The sequence below is a fragment of the Neoarius graeffei genome, chromosome 16 (genome assembly GCF_027579695.1).
Source record: "Neoarius graeffei isolate fNeoGra1 chromosome 16, fNeoGra1.pri, whole genome shotgun sequence".
NCBI lineage: Eukaryota > Metazoa > Chordata > Actinopteri > Siluriformes > Ariidae > Neoarius > Neoarius graeffei.
In genome coordinates, this window is record NC_083584.1 from 7,684,405 (window position 1) to 7,706,826 (window position 22,422).

Here is a 22,422-nt window from a genome sequence, read left to right on the forward strand (position 1 = left end):
TTATAATTCCCGATAAAGTTTTTCCTTTGATTAAAGGCATTTTCATTTTTCTCTCTCTCTCTCTCTCTCTCTCTCTCTCTCTCTCTCTCTCTCTCTCTCCCCTCCTCCCCCCCTTGCAGGTTAATGACATTTCATGGAGTGACTTTGAGGTTGGTTCAGCAGAGGAAGATGATTTACCGTGGAACTTCACAACAGACGATTCTCATTAACTTTCACTTGTGTTTAAGGATAAATCTACACGTTATTGACCAACCACTGTCAGACCACTGAAAAAGAAACTGAGCAACTGACAAACTAGAGTTCATTAGATTTGTAAGGGTTTCTTTTTGTGGGTAATAAAAAGTATCTCAGATCTCTCATCGGCGTCGAATTTGATTTGCAACAAATATATGGACATCTTTTCTAAATACAAATGAATACAGCTTTGCAAAACTGACACTGTATATGACTAGTGATGACTGACTTCCAACTGTAATTTTTTTTTTTTAATAATCGAATCTTTTCTTAAGCAAAGTTAATTTCCTATCTACCCCCTTAAAGATCAATAAACAGTTGAAAGTAAGACAGATTCAGGTTTAGAGCTCAGTTTGGAATATTAAATGTATTCTACATTATTATAAAGAATGCCAAAGTTCCCAGACACAGATTATTTTTTTAAGAGTTCATCTAGTACTGAGCTATATAATAATAATAATAATAAATCTAGGACTGTGGGTGGTAGAAAAGAGCAACTAGACTTGCTCTTAAATCTAGGACCTTAAAACCTTTAAATCTAAAAATGATTGAAAGGTTTGTTCATGGAGAAATTATAATTTATTTGTCGGTTAACCACATTAAACATAAATTTTTTAAAAATATTTTTACTATCTTTTGTTATCCTATACACATCAAGCATAATTTATAATGTGAATGATAATTTTAATGTTAATTCAGAAATAAAACCCCTGTGGCAGGATGGTGGGGGTGCAGCCCTTTGTATGATATTTCCCAATGCTAATGTCTCAAAGTGTTTTATTCCTCTTGTACCAGAATGATTTTCCAGTGACTGCAGCTTAATAATTATTTAAAGAACACCATGAAGTGATTTTTATCCATTTATTATTGTCTCATCCGGCCAACAGGTGATGAGTTTATGCCATCACGTGTTGTCCATCATTGTCCACATTTCATGAAAGTCACTTCTTCTGTCTCAATCCTTCACCGATTTTTATTCTTTTTGGCAGGAAGGTAGATCTGCCTGGGGTGCATACAGCTTCTACACAAATTTGCATAATTGCAATTAATAATGAAGATATGGAGTAATTAATCAATCCCTAATGAGCGGTTTCCACACAAATCGCTTCTTCTCCCTCAATTCTTCACCGATTTTGATTCTTTCTAGCATGAAGGTAGGGGGACCTAGGGTATATAGAACTTCTACCCAGATTTGCTTCATTACAATTATTAATGAAGTTATGGACTAATTAAGCTTTAATGCCTTCAGCAGGTCAACAAAAATCGCTGCTTCTCAGTAAATTCCTTGCCATTTTGGATTCTTTCTGGTAAATAGGTCGGTATTCCTCGGGTGGATATCGCTTCTGTATATAATGTATATAGCTTACAGCATTTATTGCACCACTTTAGAGCGTTCCTTCTGGACTCGACGGGGTCGGAGTGAGCTCCGCCATCATTAACGGTCTCATTATTATCATCAACACCCTCTGCCCGATCAGAACAGAGAATTCAGCAGCACTGTGGTGTAAACATTTAACCTTCTCCTAAAGAGAAAGAGAAGTTGTATTTACTCTCACTGAGGAGTGTGTTTGAGGTTCTGTGTTTAACCTCAACGACTTGTGACACTAGAATAAGGTTTTTTTTTTTGTAATCCCCTGCTGGCTGAAAGGCCCGAAAGGGATTATGTCATTGCGATGTCTGTCCATCCCGGGAAGGGTACTCACCTTCTGAAATCAACTCCTCACACAATTTTTGGAGGAATTTCACAAAACTTGACAGGATTCTTTGTTATATGTCGTTAACACACATATTACAATTTTGTTCAATTCAGTCACATTTTACCAGAGTTACGGCCCTTAACTTGTACTTTGACAATTTCATGAGGGTGTGCTTGTCTTCTGAAATGAACTCCTCTCACAATTCTTGGAGGAATTTCACGAAACTTAGCAAAAGGCTTTGTTCTGTGTTGGGAATATGCATATTGTAATTTAGTTCAATTCGGTTGAATTTTTTCAGAGTTAGGGCCCTTGATTACCAAACTTGTACTTTTGAGACTTTCACGAGACTGTATTCAGCGCTTATAGCATAGATATAGTTGCCAGCGGAGGATATTGTGCTCTGAGAGCACTCTTGTTTTTTTTTTTTTAATTTGTGATTTACCTTAAAAAAAAAAGTCCAGAACAATTATACAAGTGTATGACAAAATCCATGCTTGTGTGTTTTAATGATGAATAATTATATGTCTTAGAGGGAGTGAGTCAGAGGTGTCATTAGATGATGGATCAGTGAAACTCATGACTTTCATATTTCCCCAGCAGGCATTAAGACCTGGAACAATCCCGTGTGTGTGTTTTGTGGTTCTCAGCGCTACCAGTGCCTCTCTCGAATGCTATCACTGACGTTATTTTCACTTCCCTTCTTACCCCTTCCTGTCTGCAGCGGCGGTTTGAGCACTGGGAACCACCTCTCTCTCTCTCTCTCTCTCTCTCTCTCTCTCTCTCTCTTTGTCTTTTTTCCATCCTCTTGCTCTGCATTGTCTTTCATTTTCACAAGCAGTTTTATTTCCTGCAATATGCAGATGACTGTAGATTCCGAGGTTAGATTCTTAAGTATTCTCTAGAATCTGACTAATCTGGCAATGAAAGTGTCGTTTTTGTGAAATCAGTACTGATGATACTTTTGATATAGCTGAGTAAACTGTATTTGCATGTATACCGTACATGCACTGTACATGTATAACAGGTTATGAAATACCTGTCTGTCTGTGTTTTTACACTTAAAAAAACACTACAGTTTGTAAACTCGGCACTGTTTCCTTTTTAAAATGCAATGCACATGTTTTGGTGTTTGTGGTTCAGGTTGAGGTTCAGCATCTGTGTTTTCACTGAGCGGAAAAGTCACAGTGATACCTATTACTACTGTAGGTCCTGTTGTTTCACTGCTTTATTTAAAGGTATATAAAGAAGTAATGTTTAAAAAGTATTTACTAAGTGTTTACACTCATGGACCCCTTTAATAGGAACTCGTTGTTGTTGATTCTAAGATCCCTGTTCTTGGCTGCAGGAGTGGAACCCAGTGTGCTCTTCTTTCTGCTGCTGCAGAAGGTGCTGAGATGCTTTTCTGCTCACCATGGTTGTAAAGAGTGATTATATGAGTTACTCTATCCTTCCTGGCCAAAAAAAAACTCAAACCAATCTGTCCATTTTGTGATCTCTGACCCTCTCTTATCAACAAGGCGTTTGTTTTTTCCACCCACAGAACTGTCACTGCTCGCTCACTCACTCAATACTTGTTTTTTGTTTTTCGCACCATCTTTGTAAACTCTAGAGACTGTTGTGTGTGAAAACCCCAGGAGGAGATCAGCAGGTTCTGAAATACTCAAACCAAAAATACTCATCTGGCTCAAACCAACACCCGTACTGCCACAGTGAAAGAAAGAAAGTCACACTTCACTGTGAGATCATGATTTTTCCCGTTCTGATGTTTGAACATTGTGAACATTAACTGAAGCGCTTGATTTGTATCTGTGGGATTTGATGCATCAAGCGATCGGCTGGTTAGAGACCTGCAGAAAGCAGCAGGTGGAAGTGTGGGTGTATAATCAGAACAGGATGGATTCCTTTTTTCTTTTTTTTTGAGTCTGAAGGTTTCTTCTTAATGGCCTTCCAGGATGTTTTTTTCCTCAGTTACTGCTGGGATTATTGTTTTTCTGGATCAGGACGTTGCTGTAACTGATCATTCTGCACTTTAAGAATGAAAACTCTGAATTTACTGAACAGATTGCTGCTATGATGATGATGATGTGGAGTCTTATTCTTCTCCTCAAACTCTGCTTACTTTATCCTCATATTTCTATATTTCTTTAGACCTAAACCAAGACCTAGGTTCCTCATTTTGTTCCCTTTCATGTACATGTTCTGGAATGACAATAAAAACGTCCTTATCCTGAACAATACTGTTATCTCTGACTCGATCATTCAGGACCTAAATCTACAGATTTGTTAAATCTGCTTTATGACAATGTCTCATCTCATCTCATCTCATTATCTCTAGCCGCTTTATCCTTCTACAGGGTCGCAGGCAAGCTGGAGCCTATCCCAGCTGACTACAGGCGAAAGGCGGGGTACACCCTGGACAAGTCGCCAGGTCATCACAGGGCTGACACATAGACACAGACAACCATTCACACTCACATTCACACCTACGCTCAATTTAGAGTCACCAGTTAACCTAACCTGCATGTCTTTGGACTGTGGGGGAAACCGGAGCACCCGGAGGAAACCCACGCGGACACGGGGAGAACATGCAAACTCCACACAGAAAGGCCCTCGCCTGCCCCGGGGCTCGAACCCAGGACCTTCTTGCTGTGAGGCGACAGCGCTAACCACTACACCACCGTGCCGCCCTTTATGACAATGTGTCTTATTAAACTGAAATAGACCTGAAGTGAATTATACACACGTTCACACGACCAGCTTTTGATTTTAGTCACCTCACTCACATTCACATGCTCTTACACACACATGCGTCACCTCACCATCACCAGTGGGGGTCTCAACTGGACCCAAGCTCAAAAGGTGCTAGGTTTGCTAAATCGGACAGGTGTTGAGAGATTTTTTGCTTTTGTCAGTGTTTAATTATGCACATAATCATAACCCTCCGGTTGAAATGAGACGTCTGTATTGGTCTAGACAGCAATACTTGGATTTGTCATGTTTTTCAGACAAGATTGCTGGACTTGTAAAAAGGCATCAATGAATGAGAGTATTGAATAGATACTTGGTGATTGGCATCACCATCAGCGCAAAAATGTGTGATTAAGAGCACTTAATCTGATCTCATGCTACTTTTAGAAAGGTTGTGTTGATTTAAAGTCATATTAACCATCACCCCCGAGGGCTAAACTGAAATTAGGTGAGTCAGCCACAGTACCACAGTTATTCATGCGAGATATTTATTGTTGGAAACACCAGTTTTTTGTGTTTTTTTTTTTAAATGAGGGTGTTGGTGTTCTTCTGTTGTTGCTCTTGGAAGCCATATGAAGTCCTGATAATGGATTGACGCTCAGCTGAGCTGGCAGTGATCAAACATGACTCAAAACAACGTGGCCATGTGATGCAGAGTTCTACAACCTTAAATGAACCTGGTTTATTTTTGATACAATTCTATGAATCATACTCATCCTACAGATTCCAGATGGGGCAGTTGGGACTCCCTAGATCAAAACTACTACTGATCAAAAGCAGCTCATAGTTCGGATATCTTTAACCGGGACAGAGAGTGAGTGTTCAGTGTAATGCACACACTACCATCTGACCATAATCTTTGTGTGGGTGCTTTTGGAAAACTCGGGACAGAAGGTTGTGAGTTCATGATCATAGTACCCTGAAACTGCCACTGCTGGGTCCTTGAGCAAAGGGTAGGTCCTTAACCCTGTTCTCAACTGTTAGTTGTTTTGGATAATAGTGTTGACCATCTAAGCCAAGGAGCCTTTATTCATCATGTGTACACTCGAGCACAGACTTAAGCACAGTGAAATGTATCCTCTGCATTTAACCCATTGGAAGCAGTGGGCAGCTATGCTACAGCACCCAGAGAGCAGTTAGGGGTTAGGTGCCCTTGAGCAAGGCACTTCAGCCCGACTCCAGGCCAAGATTGCCCCCATGTTAACCTAACCACATGTCTTTGGACTGTAGAGGAAACCGGAGAACATGCAAACTCCACACAGAAAGCCCCCATCGGCCACTGGGCTCGAACCCAGAACCTTCTTGCTGTGAGCTGACAGTGCTAACCATTACATCACCTGAAATATAAACATTAACAATGAAAAGCCTCTTTAAAAAAGTCTTAAGTATCCATCCATCCATTATCCGTAGCTGCTTATCCTGTACAGGTTCGTGGACAAGCTGGAGCCTATCCCAGCTGACTCTGAGCAAGAGGCGGGGCACATCCTGGACAAGTCACCAGATCATCACAGGGCTGATACATAGAGAGACACAACCATTCACACCTACGCTCAATTTAGAGTCACCAGTTAACCTAACCTGCATGTCTTTGGACTGTGGGGGAAAACGGAGCACCCGGAGGAAACCCACACGGACACGGGGAGAACATGCAAACTCCACACAGAAAGGCCTCATTGGCCGCTGGGCTTGAACCCAGGACCTTCTTGCTGTGAGGTGACAACGCTAACCACTACACCACCATGCTGCCTAAATCTTAAGTAATTTCTTTAAAAAAAAAAAAGGATCTGTAGATATTTAAGAAATTACTTAAGTGTTATCTTTTTAAAGAGGCTTCTCAACATTCATGCTTATATTTAAATGGTTTTATTAATTTATCATGTTTTTAAATAATTTTTGGTTATATTTTCGGTTTTCCTTTTAAGCAGTTTTGGGGTTAAATTTTGCATAATGATGTTGTTGTTGTGTGTGTGTGTATATCTGAGGGTAAGTCAATAAGTTCTTAGACAGATGTTATAATTTCAAAATGTGTGAAAGACATCTTGCAGAATTCTCCAGGGAAGGAATTCTCTGATGGAAACACCACTTGCAGAAGTGTTTAGACTTAAATGGAGGATATGTAGAGAAATAGCTTTATTTTCATAAATAAAGATTTTTTAAATTACCCTCGTGTGTGTGTGTGTGTGTGTGTGTGTGTGTGTATGTGTGTATACACACACACACTCACAACAACAACATTATGCAAAATTTAACCCCAAAACTGCTTAAAAGGAAAACCAAAAACATAAACAAAAATTATTTAAAAACATAAATTAATAAAACCATATATATATATATATATATATATATATATATATATATATATATATAGTACCAGTCAATAGTTTGAAAACACCTTCAAATTCGATGTTTTTTCTTTATTTTAATTAACTAAAAGACACTTCGTGTCTTAAAGTAATGACTGACTGTTATTTCTCTTTACTTAGTTGAGTGGTTCTTGACAATATGGATTACTACAGTTGTCGAACAGGGCTATTTACTGTATTTTTATTATTTACTCTTTACACTGTAAACCCGAATAAGTTGAGTTTACTTAAAAAAAATTGAGGAAAGTGGTTGCCTTAAAAAAAATAAGTAATTATTAATGATTGAATTGAGTACCTTAAACTTACAATCTTCTGGTAAGTTTAAGGTACTCAATTCAATCATTAATAATTACTTATTTTTTTAAGGCAACCACTTTCCTCAATTTTTTTAAGTAAACTCAACTTATTCGGGTTTACAGTGTACTGGTTGATGGTGTCAAATGCATTAAGAAGGCAAGAAATTCCATTTTTGACAAGACACCCCTGTTAATTGAGAAGCATCCCAGGTGACTCCCTCATGAAGCTGGTTCAGATAATGCCAATAGTGTGCAAAGCTGTTATCAGGGTAAATAGTGACGACTTTGAAGAATCTAAAAGATGAAACGTTGTTTTTTTAACACTTTTTTGTTTACCATATAATTCCATTTGTTATTTCATAGTTTTGATGAGTTCAGTATTGTTCTATAATGTAGGGGGAAAACAATAAAAACATCGAATTTGAAGGTGTTTCCAAACTTTTGACTGCACATAAGAACATATTTGTATGAAACATGCTCAATACGAATAATAATCAACTGAAACTTTGACCAAATGAATAAATGCACACTTAGACATGTCACTGACATCCGGAATTTTTTTTTTTTATTAATTATTATCCTGAATATCAGCTTCCATTTGACGTACAAAAGTAGGTGTGTCTCCAGGTTTAATTCACTTTGGCAAAACAAAACAAAAAGCAGAACAAAACAAAACCCACACATGGTTTTCTGTGAAACAAGAACAAGAAGTGTGACGATTCTGGGTGAATAATAATAGTAGGAGTAATAATAATAATAATAATAATAATAATAATAATAACAACAACAACAGCTCATTTGCCTAATTTGCTTGATTATTTGCATAACTACTGTATGTTATTGTTTAAATAAAAATTAGAATCTTAATGCAATTAAGAAGAACAGAGAGAGAGAGAGAGAGAGAGAGAGAGTGTCCTTTAAACCCCCCGCAGAAATGTAACACACCTCCATGTGCATTAAACTATAAACCTGTAGGATATGAACAGGTTTAATAATCTATTCCTCCAGATTGCACAGAATTGCTCTCTTTAAGTATTGTTTTCTCTGACGACTCGAGTGCTTAGAAAACAGAAATTGGCATATCCGGTTCTCTCCCGAAATTGCACAACATTATTCAAGTGAACTAAAAATATTTATCATCAGCCCTTTTCACTTTTTAATTGGAGCTGTATTTAAGCTGTCAGATGGATCCACAGAGATCAGACACAGAGTTTACAGCAAGCTGTCAAAAGAGTCCTGACTTCATAAGGTAAGAAAAAAAAAACCCATCACCCACACTACAGGCTTTTATTCTCATAATAATAATAATAATAATAATAATAATAACTGCATTTCTTGTATTGCTAATAAATAAGACAGTCAGAGAAAATAACAGCTGTATGTTTGTTGAACTGAATGCTCTGATTAATATAGGTGTGAATGGAAACTGGTTTTATATGCACGTGCTTACAGTTTTTCTTATATAATGTCTGATTGATTATGTCTTCTGAAATTCCTTTATTTGGTGTCTAATAAGAGCATTGCTCATAATGGCTGACTCATAACTATTTATTGCTCTGCTCTGCTCTCTCCTCCTCAGCTAATCATTCTCAACAGAACCTGAACCATGGCAGCTCTTCATGCTTTCACCTGGCTGTGCACTGTGATCTTCTGCATGGCTCAGGTTTGCTCCATGCCCACACCATGCAGGCTTCAGAAAAGAATAATGAACACCTGCTACGACATCCTGGATAAAATGGTGAGCTGAACTGACTATTATTCTGATGAGCATCCTGTCGAGGACGAAAAGCTCCAACACTGATCACGATATTTACTTTGGTTTTGTTTTAGGGGGGTAGATTTCCTCTGCACTGCCTTGAAAGCACTGCTCCTGTCCCGTTTCCCGAGGCCGCGTTCGAGTACAGCACATCCCAGCAGGTTAAAACTCATCCCTTTTTATCTGCTTTAACACAGAAATACTTCCTTGTGTACATGTGTGTGAGGTTTATTTTTTTTATTTCAAGTCATGCATTAGTTCTGTCCTGTAGCAGTTATCCATAACAGGATAACTTCATTACTCAGTGGACTCTTCAGATCATACTCACCTTCACCCTGAAATATGTTGCATCTCTTTAGACTGAAATATCTGTGATGTATTCAGTGAATCTGCTCTTGATGTCCTGCTTGTTGTTGTATTCGTGTTATGCCTGTAAGATTTGAACAAGTTTGTACCACTCTGACGTCACATGGTTACGTCACAATGTTATAGTTAGCACATCTTCAAAAAGAAGAAAACAAATCTGATCTGAAACATAACAGTTTCTCAAGTTTTTCATTTTTAAACTTGCTTTATTTCTTAATTAACTTGTTATTCAATTACGTTTTCGGTTTTAGTAACCTTATGACTCGTATTGGCAACTAATCGCAATTAAATATTATATTTATCGGCCTGTTCGGTTTTTATCCGTGTTGAATTTAATTCGTTTGGTCCACGTCAGGCGTCGCTTATCCATGCGATCTTCACGAGACTTGTGCGAGACTTTGAAACATGAAGTGTCAGCCAGGTGTCAGTGCCGCCATTTTGAAAACTGTTTTCCAAATGAAATGTTGCACAAAAACGAGTTAAAATGATGATTACTGCCGACTTTTTCAAACTTTCCTGATTGCTATCAAAACAAACAAAACTTCCGGCTTGATTACATCAGCGTTCGAAAGATGGCGCATGCGTCTTTTGACAACGCTGGCAGACATTGGTCACTTTGATTTCCGCTGTACGTTTTACTTCCGTCCTACGATGTCTCGCACAGGTCTCAACGAATCTCGTTTATGGCCATTGCTTTGACATATGGACTGATATTACATAGCATATTTCAAACACTCATAACTTGCTATAGCAGCGACAAAATACAGTAGCTATCAAAAATGCATTCCGATATTTAATAAAATGAGAAATAGAATTTTGATTTAAAAAATTGCCTTCAGTTCTCCTTTAAGAACAAATTAAAAAATGTCATGCTTGGCATCACATCAAGCAGAAATCAGGCATCGAAGCAGTTGGGAAGTTGGTGCAAATCCTGGATTATGACGTAGCTGCCGTATATGAGTTACAGGAAAGACTCTGCATAACTAATCAACAACTGACAAGATGATTAGCGTACTATAATTGATGGCAGTATTAGTATTATGAAAGTTGAAGCTTTGGAAGTTGATCTGTTTGAGCAGGGTGTACAAATGATTTGGTGAGAGAACAGAACACTACAAAACTGATCTTGAGAAGGCTAATGCTGTGTTTGACTTGCGGTAATTTCCAGGTTGGAATGATGCCATTTTCCACCAATTTGTGAATCTTTGTTCATCTTCTATCAACTACAAGCTAGCCAGTTCATTGCGATGAGTGATATGTATATATTTTCCTCGCAAAACAGTGAGCTGTAGAGTCGGTGTTATAGATTATGGTCTGTATGTTGATTGATCCAAACCAGGAAGAAACATGTAATTAAGAAGCTGATGAGTGGAAATTTTAAGTTGAAGGGTATTTTCTTTGGCTTTTACTGATTGAAAGTGGGGAATTGCAAGTCATTACCTCAACTTGAACACAACATAATTCCCACTCCGTCACTATCAGCAGGTAGTGGAATGGCATTGTGGGTGATATAGGATGCCATTAGCCAAAGTGAACATCGCCCAAGCACGATTCAGCTTGGAATTTCAAAACAGAATAAATCTTGTAAGCCACTGAAGATTACATGTTGATCAGTCTGTCTGTCTGGATCTACAAACGCTTTACAAAATTGCTTCTGCAGAAACCTGTAGACCACAATTACTCACCACACCATGTATAATCTGCTGTTTTGTTTTGTTTTGTTTTTTCCCCCCACACCAATCAGACTGTTTCCCTGGAAAAGACTATCTACCTAACGCTGACCAACATCTCCTCCTTGTTTGATGAAGACAGTATTCCTGATCAGTGGAAGAATGTCGAGAACTTTCAGAACATCATCTACCGCCAGATTGAGGAGAACCAATGTGTAAGACAATTAGGAAGAAAATCTCGCAAAGAAAAAAAAAATCCAAACACTGTTACAACATTTAAGAATTAAAGTAAAATATTTTACAATATTTATATGCTGAATTTCTTCAATGCATTTCAATTTAAATTAAATGTGCTGGTTTTATTTTTTTCCCCGATTTTAGATTATGAGCAAAACTCAAGACTCACAGGAGGACTTTCTCAGGCGTGAAAAGGCGGTCATAGAGTATTTTGACAAAATATTGGCGGTTTTGAAAGAAAAGGTAATGATATCCTGTTATAAACTGATGGGTTGTGAAGCAGTTTTCTGGTTTTCTTCATTAAAAAAAGATGCAAGCAGGCACAAACTTTGAGAAGACTAATAGTGTTGTTATAGAAGCTCAATGTGAATATACAGGTTCAGTTCTGAACTGCCCATATACCAAAAAAAAAAAAACCTTCTCCAAAACATCCTCCCATTCCATCTCAAGGTCAGGACAAAGATAAAACTGTCTCCTCAGCCCTGGCAGACACATTCCTCTTCATAATATATGCTCAATGAGGAGGTTTTCATTCACACATAAAACTTGAGAAATGTCTAAAAATTGGATTCCTCCATTCCAAAGTTAAAACAGCAGTAATGAACAGCCATAACTATTCTCTATAAACTCATAACATGCACATTTAGATGCTGTGCCATTTGTTAAAACTCAACATCACCCCAGTGTAATGGTTAAACATGTTTCCTGTGTTGTTTTCTCCTCAGAATTACCAGCTTTGTGGTTGGGAATTTGTCCGAAAGGAAGTCCTCATCACCCTGAAGTTCATCCTGAATAAAGACTTGAAGGACGTTCTCTTCTCCAGCCAGGGCTGAGCAACTTCCACACTTCTGCTTTCTAATACAGGATTTAATATCTGTGTAGAAGTTCTTACACAATTACTATACAGTTCATGACCTGTTTATTTATATATATATATATTTATTTATTTAACTAATATTTTATTTTTTGTACTTGACACTTGTGATAATAAATTAAAAGTCAACTCATTCAAATGAAAATAGAGCTTTTGTTGTCATTCCATCCATTATGGATTACACAGTACATCTCTGTGAAGAACATCTCCAGAAGCACAAACAAAAGGACCTTAAGTCAAGATGCTACATATGAACATAGGTTTTTTTCCCTCTTCTCAAAACATTAGATATTCTTACACACACACACACACACACACACACACACACACACACACACAGGTGCTTGAAAGTTTGCGAACTCTTTAGAATTTTCTGTATATCTGCATAAATATGACTTAAAATATCATCAGATTTCCACACAAGTCCTAAGAGTAGATAAAGAGAACCCAGTTGGACTTCCGGTGGCGCCATGTTGTAGACGGCAGCAGGAAAAGTAGCTCTACAGAAAACCAATTAAAACTAGCTAATAACTAAAGCAAAAACGGCAGTAAGTATGGAAATCTGGAAAATAAGTCGACAAACAAAGTTGACGGAAAATATGGTTAAGCTAGGGAAGGCTGGACAGGAGGATGGTGCAAAGGGAAGTTGTACCGAGTCGGCGGAGGGAGGGAGTCCAGAGATGGAGCAGCTAGGGTCAGCTAGCAGTGAACATGATGCGGTCATATTAATTGAGCTACGCAAATTAAGACAGGAGCATGCCGAAGCAGCAAGTGACAACAAGACAGCGATGGCTAGACTCGAAACGAACATGAAAGAGCTTATGGAAAGAATGGCATCTCTCGAGCAAAGAGCGGGGCACATGGAGGAACGAATTGGAAATACAGAGGACAGGGCGATGCGACTGGACCGCTCCGCGGCCTTCTTACTGCAGCAAACGGCCAAACTATCTGTTAAGTGTGATGACTTGGAGTCAAGAATGAGACGCAACAATATACGGATACATGACATCCCAGACAGTGCAGAGAAGAATGATACCATAGACTTGATTATGGGACTTAAGTCCAAAATCCAAATCACAGGCGACATGGAAATACGCATCGAGAGGGCGCACCGGTCACCGGTGGCTAAACCCAGGGGCGGCGCTGCCCCCCGAGAGCGATCATTGTGCGCTTTTTGGATTACAAAGTTAAGGAATATGCGATACGGCAAGCCTGGAAACAGAAGACAACATACTAGGGACAAACCATCTACTTTAATCAAGACTACACGACGGAAGTTCAAAAGAAGAGGAAACAGGTGACAGATGTCATCAAAAAGTTGAAGGAGAAAAACGTGAAGGCGCAGTCCCCCTACCCAGCCCAGCTTAAAGTGTTTTTGGACTCCGGGACAAAGACATTTGCCACACTAACAGAAGCAGCACCTATGTTAAAAGACATGGGGATTATTGTGGACGAAGACAGGATGGAGAGGCTGCAGAGAGTGATGATGCAGAGCAGCTGGAACATGGCGACAGGACAGAGAGGGAGGCAGAGACAGCCCTACATCACAGAAGCAGATGTACAGGCCCGCATGGAGTAAACTCAACACTCAACACCTCTACTGATATAGTAAGGACAAAAAAAAAAGTGAAGTGTAATAAGGAATAGTTAAGAATAGGAAATTATTTTTATATCTGCCTTCAATACAAGGACTGGTGAAAGACGAGAGAAGCTAGTTTAGGCACTTGTTAAACTGACAGAAATATTGGTTTTATTAAGAGTGAATTTAAAACTTTGAGTTCTTAACAACCTTAGAGAATAGGTTGTGGATGCACATAGTGTTTTTCCCCAGAGAGAAAACGCCACGACTCTCTGATGATAGGATTTTTGGAAGACATACGTTCATGTTCCTGTTATACATTGGATCTGGTTCTGATGAAGATGTACATTTTTTGTTTTCTTTATTATGCAAATGTGGCAGCTGGGGCATGGTCAAGCGCCGGTCTGTGACAGGAGGGCGGAGTCAGGGAAGGTAAGTGGCAGAATCACTACACCTGATGTCAATTAACCTGTGTTTGTGTGTCTTCCCGGTGACCGCGCCATATAAGGAGGGAGAGCAGAGAGCAGAGGAGCTCATCCCCGAACCAGATGCCGGTTGTGTGTGTGTCCAGGGGCGGTCCTGGGGGCGGGCCGACTGGGCAGCCGCCCGGGGCGGCATCGCGGGGGGGGGCGGCATGAGCGCAGGCGCGAAAAAAAAAAAACGGTCCCCCACCCCCCCAAAAAAAACAAGACGGGCGTGTGTGTGTATGTGAACATTTTGGATGGGGAAGCCCAATAGACCCTTTTCACTGACGTCACCGGAAACCGGAAGTAAACAAACCCTGCGCCATATTGGAAGACCAACAAACTCATGATTAGGGGGAAATAACGGCAGCGTGCGGAATTTAAACCCACGAGGCACTTGATTCATCATAAACCTACAATGGTAAACTTTTGTGCTGTGTTAGGGTGTTCCAACAAAGCTGATGGGAAAGGTGAAAAGAAGTCTTTCTACAGAATACCAGCTGTGATTGAGACACAAGCAAACCAAGGAGCTTTCTGCCAGGAGACAGAGAATAAGTGCATTACTGAGTGTCTCTGAGCAAAGGAGAGCCTGAACGTTGCAACCTCCCTATTGGCTGTTTATTGGTTGTTTGTAAAAATGTATCAATTGTTGCTCTTCCCACGGGAATCATCGCGGGCTCGAGAGACGAGACCTGACGAGTTAGTTCGTTGGTAGCAGAACAAAATGTCTGGACACAAATCGGGTTTTCAGAAAAGGAAAGAAAATAAACGGAGGGTTGAAAATACAAAAAAGGAGGCAGAAAATGCAAAATGAGTTTTAAGGTAGGACAAATGGTTACTTTTTAAGGCAGCCCGCCGTGGCTGCAGGCTTATTTATTATAGCCCATTTAGTTAAAATAGTTGATATAAAATGTTTATAGTTATAGTTATGTGATGGTTGTCCTGATTTAGACTGTTTTTTTTTTTTTTTTGGGGGGGGGGGGGGGTGTTGCGCGATGTTGCACCCGGGTCCAGATTAGGGCAGAACCGGCCCTGGCTACATTTCAGGTGTAGTTTGTTTTATGAATGTATGTACTTGCATAGATGTGTACTTGGTCTTCCAATATGGCGCTTAACAAAATCTCGCGGCGAGGTGACGTCATGCGGTAGCGCAGGTGACGTCATCAGTGTGTGTGTGCCTAACTTGTCGTAGCCCCATAATATGCACAATCCCGCCAGCAGAACGTTGTACTAGTCATCAAAAAGACTTTACTACCATAGTACTACACTACTATGACATTACACAGAGTCTTAAGTAATACATTACGACTTGATCATTGCCATTCTGGTAACAGCAAATTTATAACGGGCCGTGTCCGCGACGTACAACACACGACGAGAAATGTTTAAATGACCATGTAAAGCTGTTAACATTCTGTTGGCTAATACAGAGCCCAACGCGGGGGCGGCACGAGCGCGGGCGCGAAAAAAAAAAAACGGTCCCCAAAAAAAAAAGGTCCCCCCAAAAAAACCCCCGGAAAAGAAAAAAAAAAGACGGGCGGGGGGGGGGGGGGGGGGGGGCACCAGCAGGGGGTTTTGCCCGGGGAGTAAATCACTCTAGGATCGCCACTGTGTGTGTCTGTGTTAGTCACTAATGTTTCACTGAAAAGTGTGGCAATAAAAGCCGTGTTTTGCAAACCTGATCTCTGTCCTGCCATCCTCTGTGCTCCACCCTTCATTAGAACTGTTACAGTGGTGCCGAAACCCAGGAGCTGGAGCACAGCAGCCTAACAGCCCCATGGAGTCCTCCCCGTTCGCCGAACTGGTCCATGCCCTCGCCACGGCCCAGCAAAGCCAGCACCAGGTGCTAATCACCCTCCGAAAGGAGCAAGAACAGCGGTTCGAGGCCCTGGTGTTGGCCCAACAAGAAGATCGACAGGCGTTCCGGCACCTCCTCACGTCGGCGGGGTCCACCAACACTCCCACCGCGGGCCTGTCCCCCCTCACCCTAACAAAGATGGGCCCGCAGGACAACCCCGAGGCATTCATCATGCTCTTCGAGCAAGTCGCGGAGACCTCGGGGTGGCCGATGGAGCAGCGCGCGGTGCGCCTCCTCCCCCTGCTAACGGGAGAGGCGCAGCTGGCCGCGCTACAGCTCCCCGCCAACCGCCAGCTGGCCTACATGGACCTTCTCCAGGCCATCCTCCAGCGTGTGGGGTGCATCCTGGAACAGCAGCGTCAGTGCTTTCGCGCTTTGCGCTTGGAGGAAGTTGGCCGGCCGTTCACGTTTGGCCAGCAACTCCGGGACGCCTGCTGGCGGTGGCCGACAACCACGATGCCGAGGGGATCATCGACCAGGTGGTGCTGGAGCAATTCATCGCACACTTGCCAGCAGGAACCGTGGAGTGGGTCCAGTGCCACCGCCCGGCGTCGCTGGATCAGGCAGTCGAGCCGGCGGAGGACCATATGGCGGCTGTCCCGACAGCAGGACAGCAGACAGCGTCTTCTCTCCTCTCCTCTCCTCTCCTCTCCTCTCCTCTCCTCTCTCTCTCTCCCTCTCCTCCTGTGTCTCGTCCTCGCCCCATTCCCCCGCCACGGAGGCGGGGGCCGGCGCCACCAGTGCCGGCCCGCCGCACCCACGGAGCCCTCCCGTTTCTCCCTTCTGTGTCTGTCTCTCCCCCCCCTCAGGTGAGTGAGTCCCAGAACAGCGGTGCGCAGAAGAAGCCCAGGCCAGTTTGCTGGCGCTGTGGGGAGCCGGGCCACCTCCAACAACAGTGCACGGTCATGGAGGTGGGAACGGTGGTTCGGATCCCCGACGTGCCAGGAGCTGCCCTCGATCAGGCCGGAGCATATCGCATACCGGTGAGTATTCAAGGGGATACATATCAGGCGTTGGTGGATTCTGGTTGTAATCAGACCTCAATTCACCAAAGCCTGGTGCAAAATGAGGCATTGGGGGGAGCACAGGGGGTGAAGGTGTTGTGTGTGCATGGGGACGTTCACAGCTACCCTTTGGTGCCGGTCCACATTTTTTTACGAGGGGAAAAATTTATAGTGAAGGTGGCGGTTAATCCTCGCCTCACCCACTCTTTAATTTTGGGGACGGATTGGCCGGGATTTCGGGATTTAATGACACACTTAGTAAAGAGTGGGTCCTGCCATTTAACAAGGGGAGGTCCCGGTGTCACTTTGGCGGGAGCAGCTGTCACAGAGCCGTCTACGTCATCTCTGCATCAGAGTGAGGAGCCGCCGGCCCCTCCTCTCTCTGTTGGGGAATCCCTCGCAGATTTCCCATTAGAACAGACACGAGATGAGACTCTGCGGCATGCGTTTGACCAAGTGAGAGTAATCGATGGTCAAACGCTCCAGCCGAACGCCACCCCGTCCTTCCCCTACTTCGCGATTATGAAGGATAGGTTATACCGAGTGACGCAGGACACTCAAACTAAAGAGCGAGTCACGCAGCTTTTAATTGCGAAGAGCCGCCGGGAATTGGTATTCCAGGCGGCTCACTTTAATCCCATGGCTGGACACTTAGGGCAGGATAAGACACTAGCCTGAATAATGGCCCGATTCTATTGGCCGGGGATTCGCGGCGATGTCCGTAGGTGGTGTACGGCGTGCCGCGATTGCCAGTTAGTAAATCCAGCGGCCATTCCAAAAGCGCCTTTGCGCCCTCTACCGTTAATCAAGACCCCGTTCGAAAGAATTGGGCTGGATCTCGTCGGGCCATTAGATCGGTCAACCTGAGGGTACCGCTTTATATTAGTTCTGGTGGGCTATGCAACGCGATACCCAGAAGCCGTGCCTCTTCGCAATATCTCAGCATGCAGTATTGCGGAGGCACTCTTCTGCGTCATCTCCTGAGTTGGAATCCCGAAAGAGATTCTGACTGATCAAGGCACCTCGTTTATGTCACGAACACTGAACGAACTGTATGGGTTATTAGGTATTAAGCCGATCCGCACCAGCGTATATCACCCACAAACGGACGGTTTAGTTGAACGGTTTAATCGCACCCTCAAGAACATAATTAAAAAATTCGTAAGTGAGGACGCACGTAACTGGGATAAATGGCTCGAACCCTTGTTATTTGCAGTGCGAGAGGTCCCCCAAGCCTCCACGGGGTTCTCCCCATTTAAATTATTATATGGGTGTAAGCCGCGCGGCATTTTAGATGTGCTGCAAGAAAATTGGGAGGAGGGACCTTCACCAAGTAAAAACAAAATTCAATACATTATTGACCTGCGCGCAAAACTCCACACACTCACACACCTAACCCAGGAGAATTTGCGGCAGGCCCAAGAACGGCAAACCCGCCTGTATGACAAGGGTACGCGCCTTAAAGAGTTCACACCGGGAGATAAAGTACTCGTACTGTTGCCCACATCGAGCTCTAAATTAGTTGCCAGGTGGCAAGGACCCTTCGAGGTCACACAGCGAGTCGGGGACGTCGACTATGAGGTGAGGCAGACGGACAGGGGTGGGGCGCTACAGATTTACCACCTCAATCTACTCAAACTCTGGAACGAGGAGGTCCCCGTAGCATTGGTGTCGGTGGTTCCGGAGAAGGCGGAGCTGGGGCCGGAGGTTCAAAAAGGCGCATTGACATCGCATACCTCTCCGGTCCCCTGTGGAGACCACGTCTCCCCGACCCAACTCACGGAGGTCGCCCAGTTGCAGACCGAGTTTTCGGATGTGTTCTCGCCCCTGCCCGGCTGCACCAACCTCATAGAGCACCACATTGAGACACCCCCGGGCGTGGTAGTGCGTAGCCGCCCTTACAGGCTACCCGAACACAAGAAAAAAGTGGTTCGGGAAGAACTCGAGGCCATGCTCGAAATGGGCATCGTCGAGGAGTCCCACAGTGACTGGAGCAGCCCGGTGGTCTTGGTACCCAAGGCCGACGGGTCGGTCTGGTTCTGTGTGGACTATAGAAAAGTCAACACGGTGTCTAAATTCGATGCATACCCAATGCCTCATATTGATGAGTTGCTCGATCGACTAGGCATTGCTCACTTTTAATCGACACTGGATTTAACGAAGGGATACTGGCAGATCCCCTTGACTCCACTATCCCGAGAAAAAGCGCCTTTTCCACACCGTTTGGTTTACACCAATTCATCACACTTCCGTTCGGGCTGTTTGGGGCACCCGCTATGTTTCAGCGGCTGATGGACAGGGTCCTCTGCCCCCACGCCACCTATGCGGCCGCCTACCTCGATGGCATTATCATCTATAGTAATGACTGGCCGAGGCATCTCGAACATCTGAGGGCCGTCCTTAGGTTGCTGAGGCGAGCGGGTCTCACAGCCAACCTGAAGAAGTGTGCGATTGGGTGGGTGGAAGTATGGTATCTGGGCTTCCACTTGGGCAACGGGCAGGTGTGTCCCCAAATTAACAAGACCGCAGCAATTGCGGCCTGCCCGAGGCCCAAGACCAAAAAGGGGGTTAGATAGTTCCTGGGGCTGGCTGGCTATTATCGGAGGTTTATACCTAATTATTCGGACTTCACCAGCCCGCTGACTGATCTCACTAAAAAGGGGGCACCAGATCTGGTCCAGTGGACAGAGCAATGCCAGCGGGCTTTTTCTGAGGTAAAGGCCGCACTGTGTGGGGGGCCATTTTTACACTCCCCTGACTTTTCTCTCCCCTTTATATTACAGACCGATGCGTCGGACAGAGGGCTGGGGGTGGTTTTGTCCCAGGAGGTGGAGGGGGAGGACCGCCCAGTCCTATACATCAGTAGGAAGCTGTCGGTGTGTGAGGGGCACTACAGCACCATAGAAAAAGAATGTCTAGCAATCAAGTGGGCGGTCCTCGCCCTCCGTTACTACCTGCTGGGGCGCCCTTTCACCCTCTGTTCGGACCACGCGCCCCTCCAGTGGCTCCACCGCATGAAGGATGCCAACGCACAGATCACCCGTTGGTATCTGGCACTCCAACCCTTTAATTTCAAGGTGGTCCACAGGCCGGGGGCGCAGATGGTCGTTGCGGACTTCCTCTCCTGTCAATGGGGGAGGGGGGGAGTCGGCTGCAGGCCGGACGGCCGCCCGGCCTGAGTCGGGTGGTGGGGGTATGTGGCAGCGGGGGCGTGGTCAAGCGCCGGTCTGTGACAGGAGGGCGGAGTCAGGGAAGGTAAGTGGCAGAATCACTACACCTGATGTCAATTAACCTGTGTTTGTGTGTGTCTTCCCGGTGACCGCGCCCTATATAAGGAGGGAGAGCAGAGAGCAGAGGAGCTCATCCCCGAACCAGATGCCGGTTGTGTGTGTGTCTGTGTTAGTCACTAATGTTTCAATGAAAAGTGTGGCAATAAAAGCCGTGTTTTGCAAACCTGATCTCTGTCCTGCCGTCCTCTGTGCTCCACCCTTCGTTAGAACTGTTACAGCAAGGTTTTATGCAATTTCTTACTTTTGGGTGAGGTGTAGAGCTTGTGGATCTCATTTGAAAATAATATGAATAAGCTTAAAGGGCTGATGACACGTTTTTGACATCTTTGGCGATGTTTTATAACATAAAAAGTAATTCCCGATGATCCATATATTAATTCATGAAGGCGCCTATTTTACAAGTTATGATAAAAAATGCGGCTATTTGGGAAAATTTGACGGAGCTGCAGCACCCAGGAGACGAAAGAGGAGGAGGGGCTATATGACGTCAGCGAAAGAATCTTCCTCCTAACTTACCAGTTTGTTGTTGATGCGAGAGGTGTTCAGTTTATCATTATTAGTATTATTATTATACATTATATATATATATATATATATATATATATATATATATATATATATATATATATATATATATATTAGTTATTATGCCTTCGCGTTGTGTTGCCGGCTTTTGCTCCAAAACCCACAAGGATGGGGTAAGTTTATTCAAGTTTCCCAGAGATCCCGAGCTGCATGCGAAGTGGGTGAAGCAAGTCAGGCGCACTCGTGACAAGTGGGAGCCCTCACCAACATCCGTCCTGTGCTCTGAACACTTCGATTTGGTTGTTTTGACACCCTTCCCAGCTTAAAGGAATCTCTTGGGTGTTCAGTTCAGCACAAACGTGTGTTACTACAATCAGCAGTGCCTACAGTATTCCGGAGGGGGTCTACTAGTAGCTATGCTGGATCCAGCAGTTGCCTGGGACAAGGCGACTCCTCCAAAGACAGTCCTCCTGTCAGAACATGTGTTGAGAAATGACATAAGATAAAGGTACGTAGAGCTATAGAGTGCTCTGACATGATGCTAAAAATAGTAACCATGTGGTCTGTGCGGCCATCTTGGAAGTGACTCGCTCCAGAGCGCTCATAGAGTACACATCATAGAGTACACATTCATGATAATCATAAATGTAATCATAAAGTCGGTGTGATATCAGTCATGTATTTGCTTGTGAAAGCTTGCACTGTCTTCGATGGTGTTGGATGGTTTGTTTACGTCTTCTTAGTACTAATACAAAAAAAAACTGATCTATGGGTATGGGCATCATATCGCCTAGTCTTCCTCCTCACTTGCTGGTTTGTTGATGTGACAGATTTGTCGTAGCAGTGGTAGTATTTTGCCTTTGCATTGTGGTCTCTTATTGCCAAGTTGAAAGAATTTGTTTCTCAAAGCAAACACTGAGGGAAAGCTAACTTAGCCAGACAAGTAGGCTACAGATTGTCATTTGCTTACGCTGATGTAGGTTATCAAATATTTTGCTTCATTCAAGGATAAAACTAAGAAGCCATAAACTAGAAGACGTGCCTGCCAATATTATCCTAAATGTATCACGGATCAGGCATAGTCGTAAGCTTATTATGTTAGCCGTTTGCATGCTCCATTAGGAACTATGTATTCAGTGTAGCATATGGCTTACATGATATAAGCAGTGTTTACACATGCAAGACAACAATACACAATATTAAAATATTGATTCCGTAACATTTTGAACAAATACGGGTTGACCAACCAATCCTTGTTATCCAACCTTGTGGTGTTCAATGCTGGGCTGTCTGCCTGTCCGCTGTCCATCTCGGAGTCGGAGTCGCGCTCAGATTGCACAGTAACAGGTTCAAACCTGTACGGTTGGATGCACCTGTGTTCGTCATCACTTGATTCTTCCTATCTATCCCACTCACAACACAATTCTAGACTCCCAGAAGAGGAAGAGCTAGAGAGTTCAC

General features: G+C 43.3%; 2 protein-coding genes across 2 annotated transcripts in view; both read left to right on the top strand.

Moving 5' to 3' along the window:
- rdm1 (RAD52 motif containing 1) overlaps positions 1-432 on the top strand; it is a 29,686-nt gene extending 29,254 nt beyond the window's left edge. The window contains exon 7 of the mRNA XM_060941959.1: positions 120-432. Coding sequence (XP_060797942.1) covers positions 120-209 — 90 coding nt within the window. The 3' untranslated portion in view covers positions 210-432. The remainder of the gene's footprint in view (positions 1-119) is intronic.
- An 8,512-nt stretch (positions 433-8,944) lies between these two features.
- Positions 8,945-12,200, top strand: ifnphi3 (interferon phi 3). The gene is made up of 5 exons (XM_060941960.1): positions 8,945-9,076; positions 9,169-9,255; positions 11,205-11,345; positions 11,512-11,610; positions 12,093-12,200. Exons 1-5 carry the CDS (start codon positions 8,945-8,947, stop codon positions 12,198-12,200), a joined length of 567 nt encoding a protein of 188 aa, XP_060797943.1.
- Positions 12,201-22,422: the final 10,222 nt, after the last annotated feature.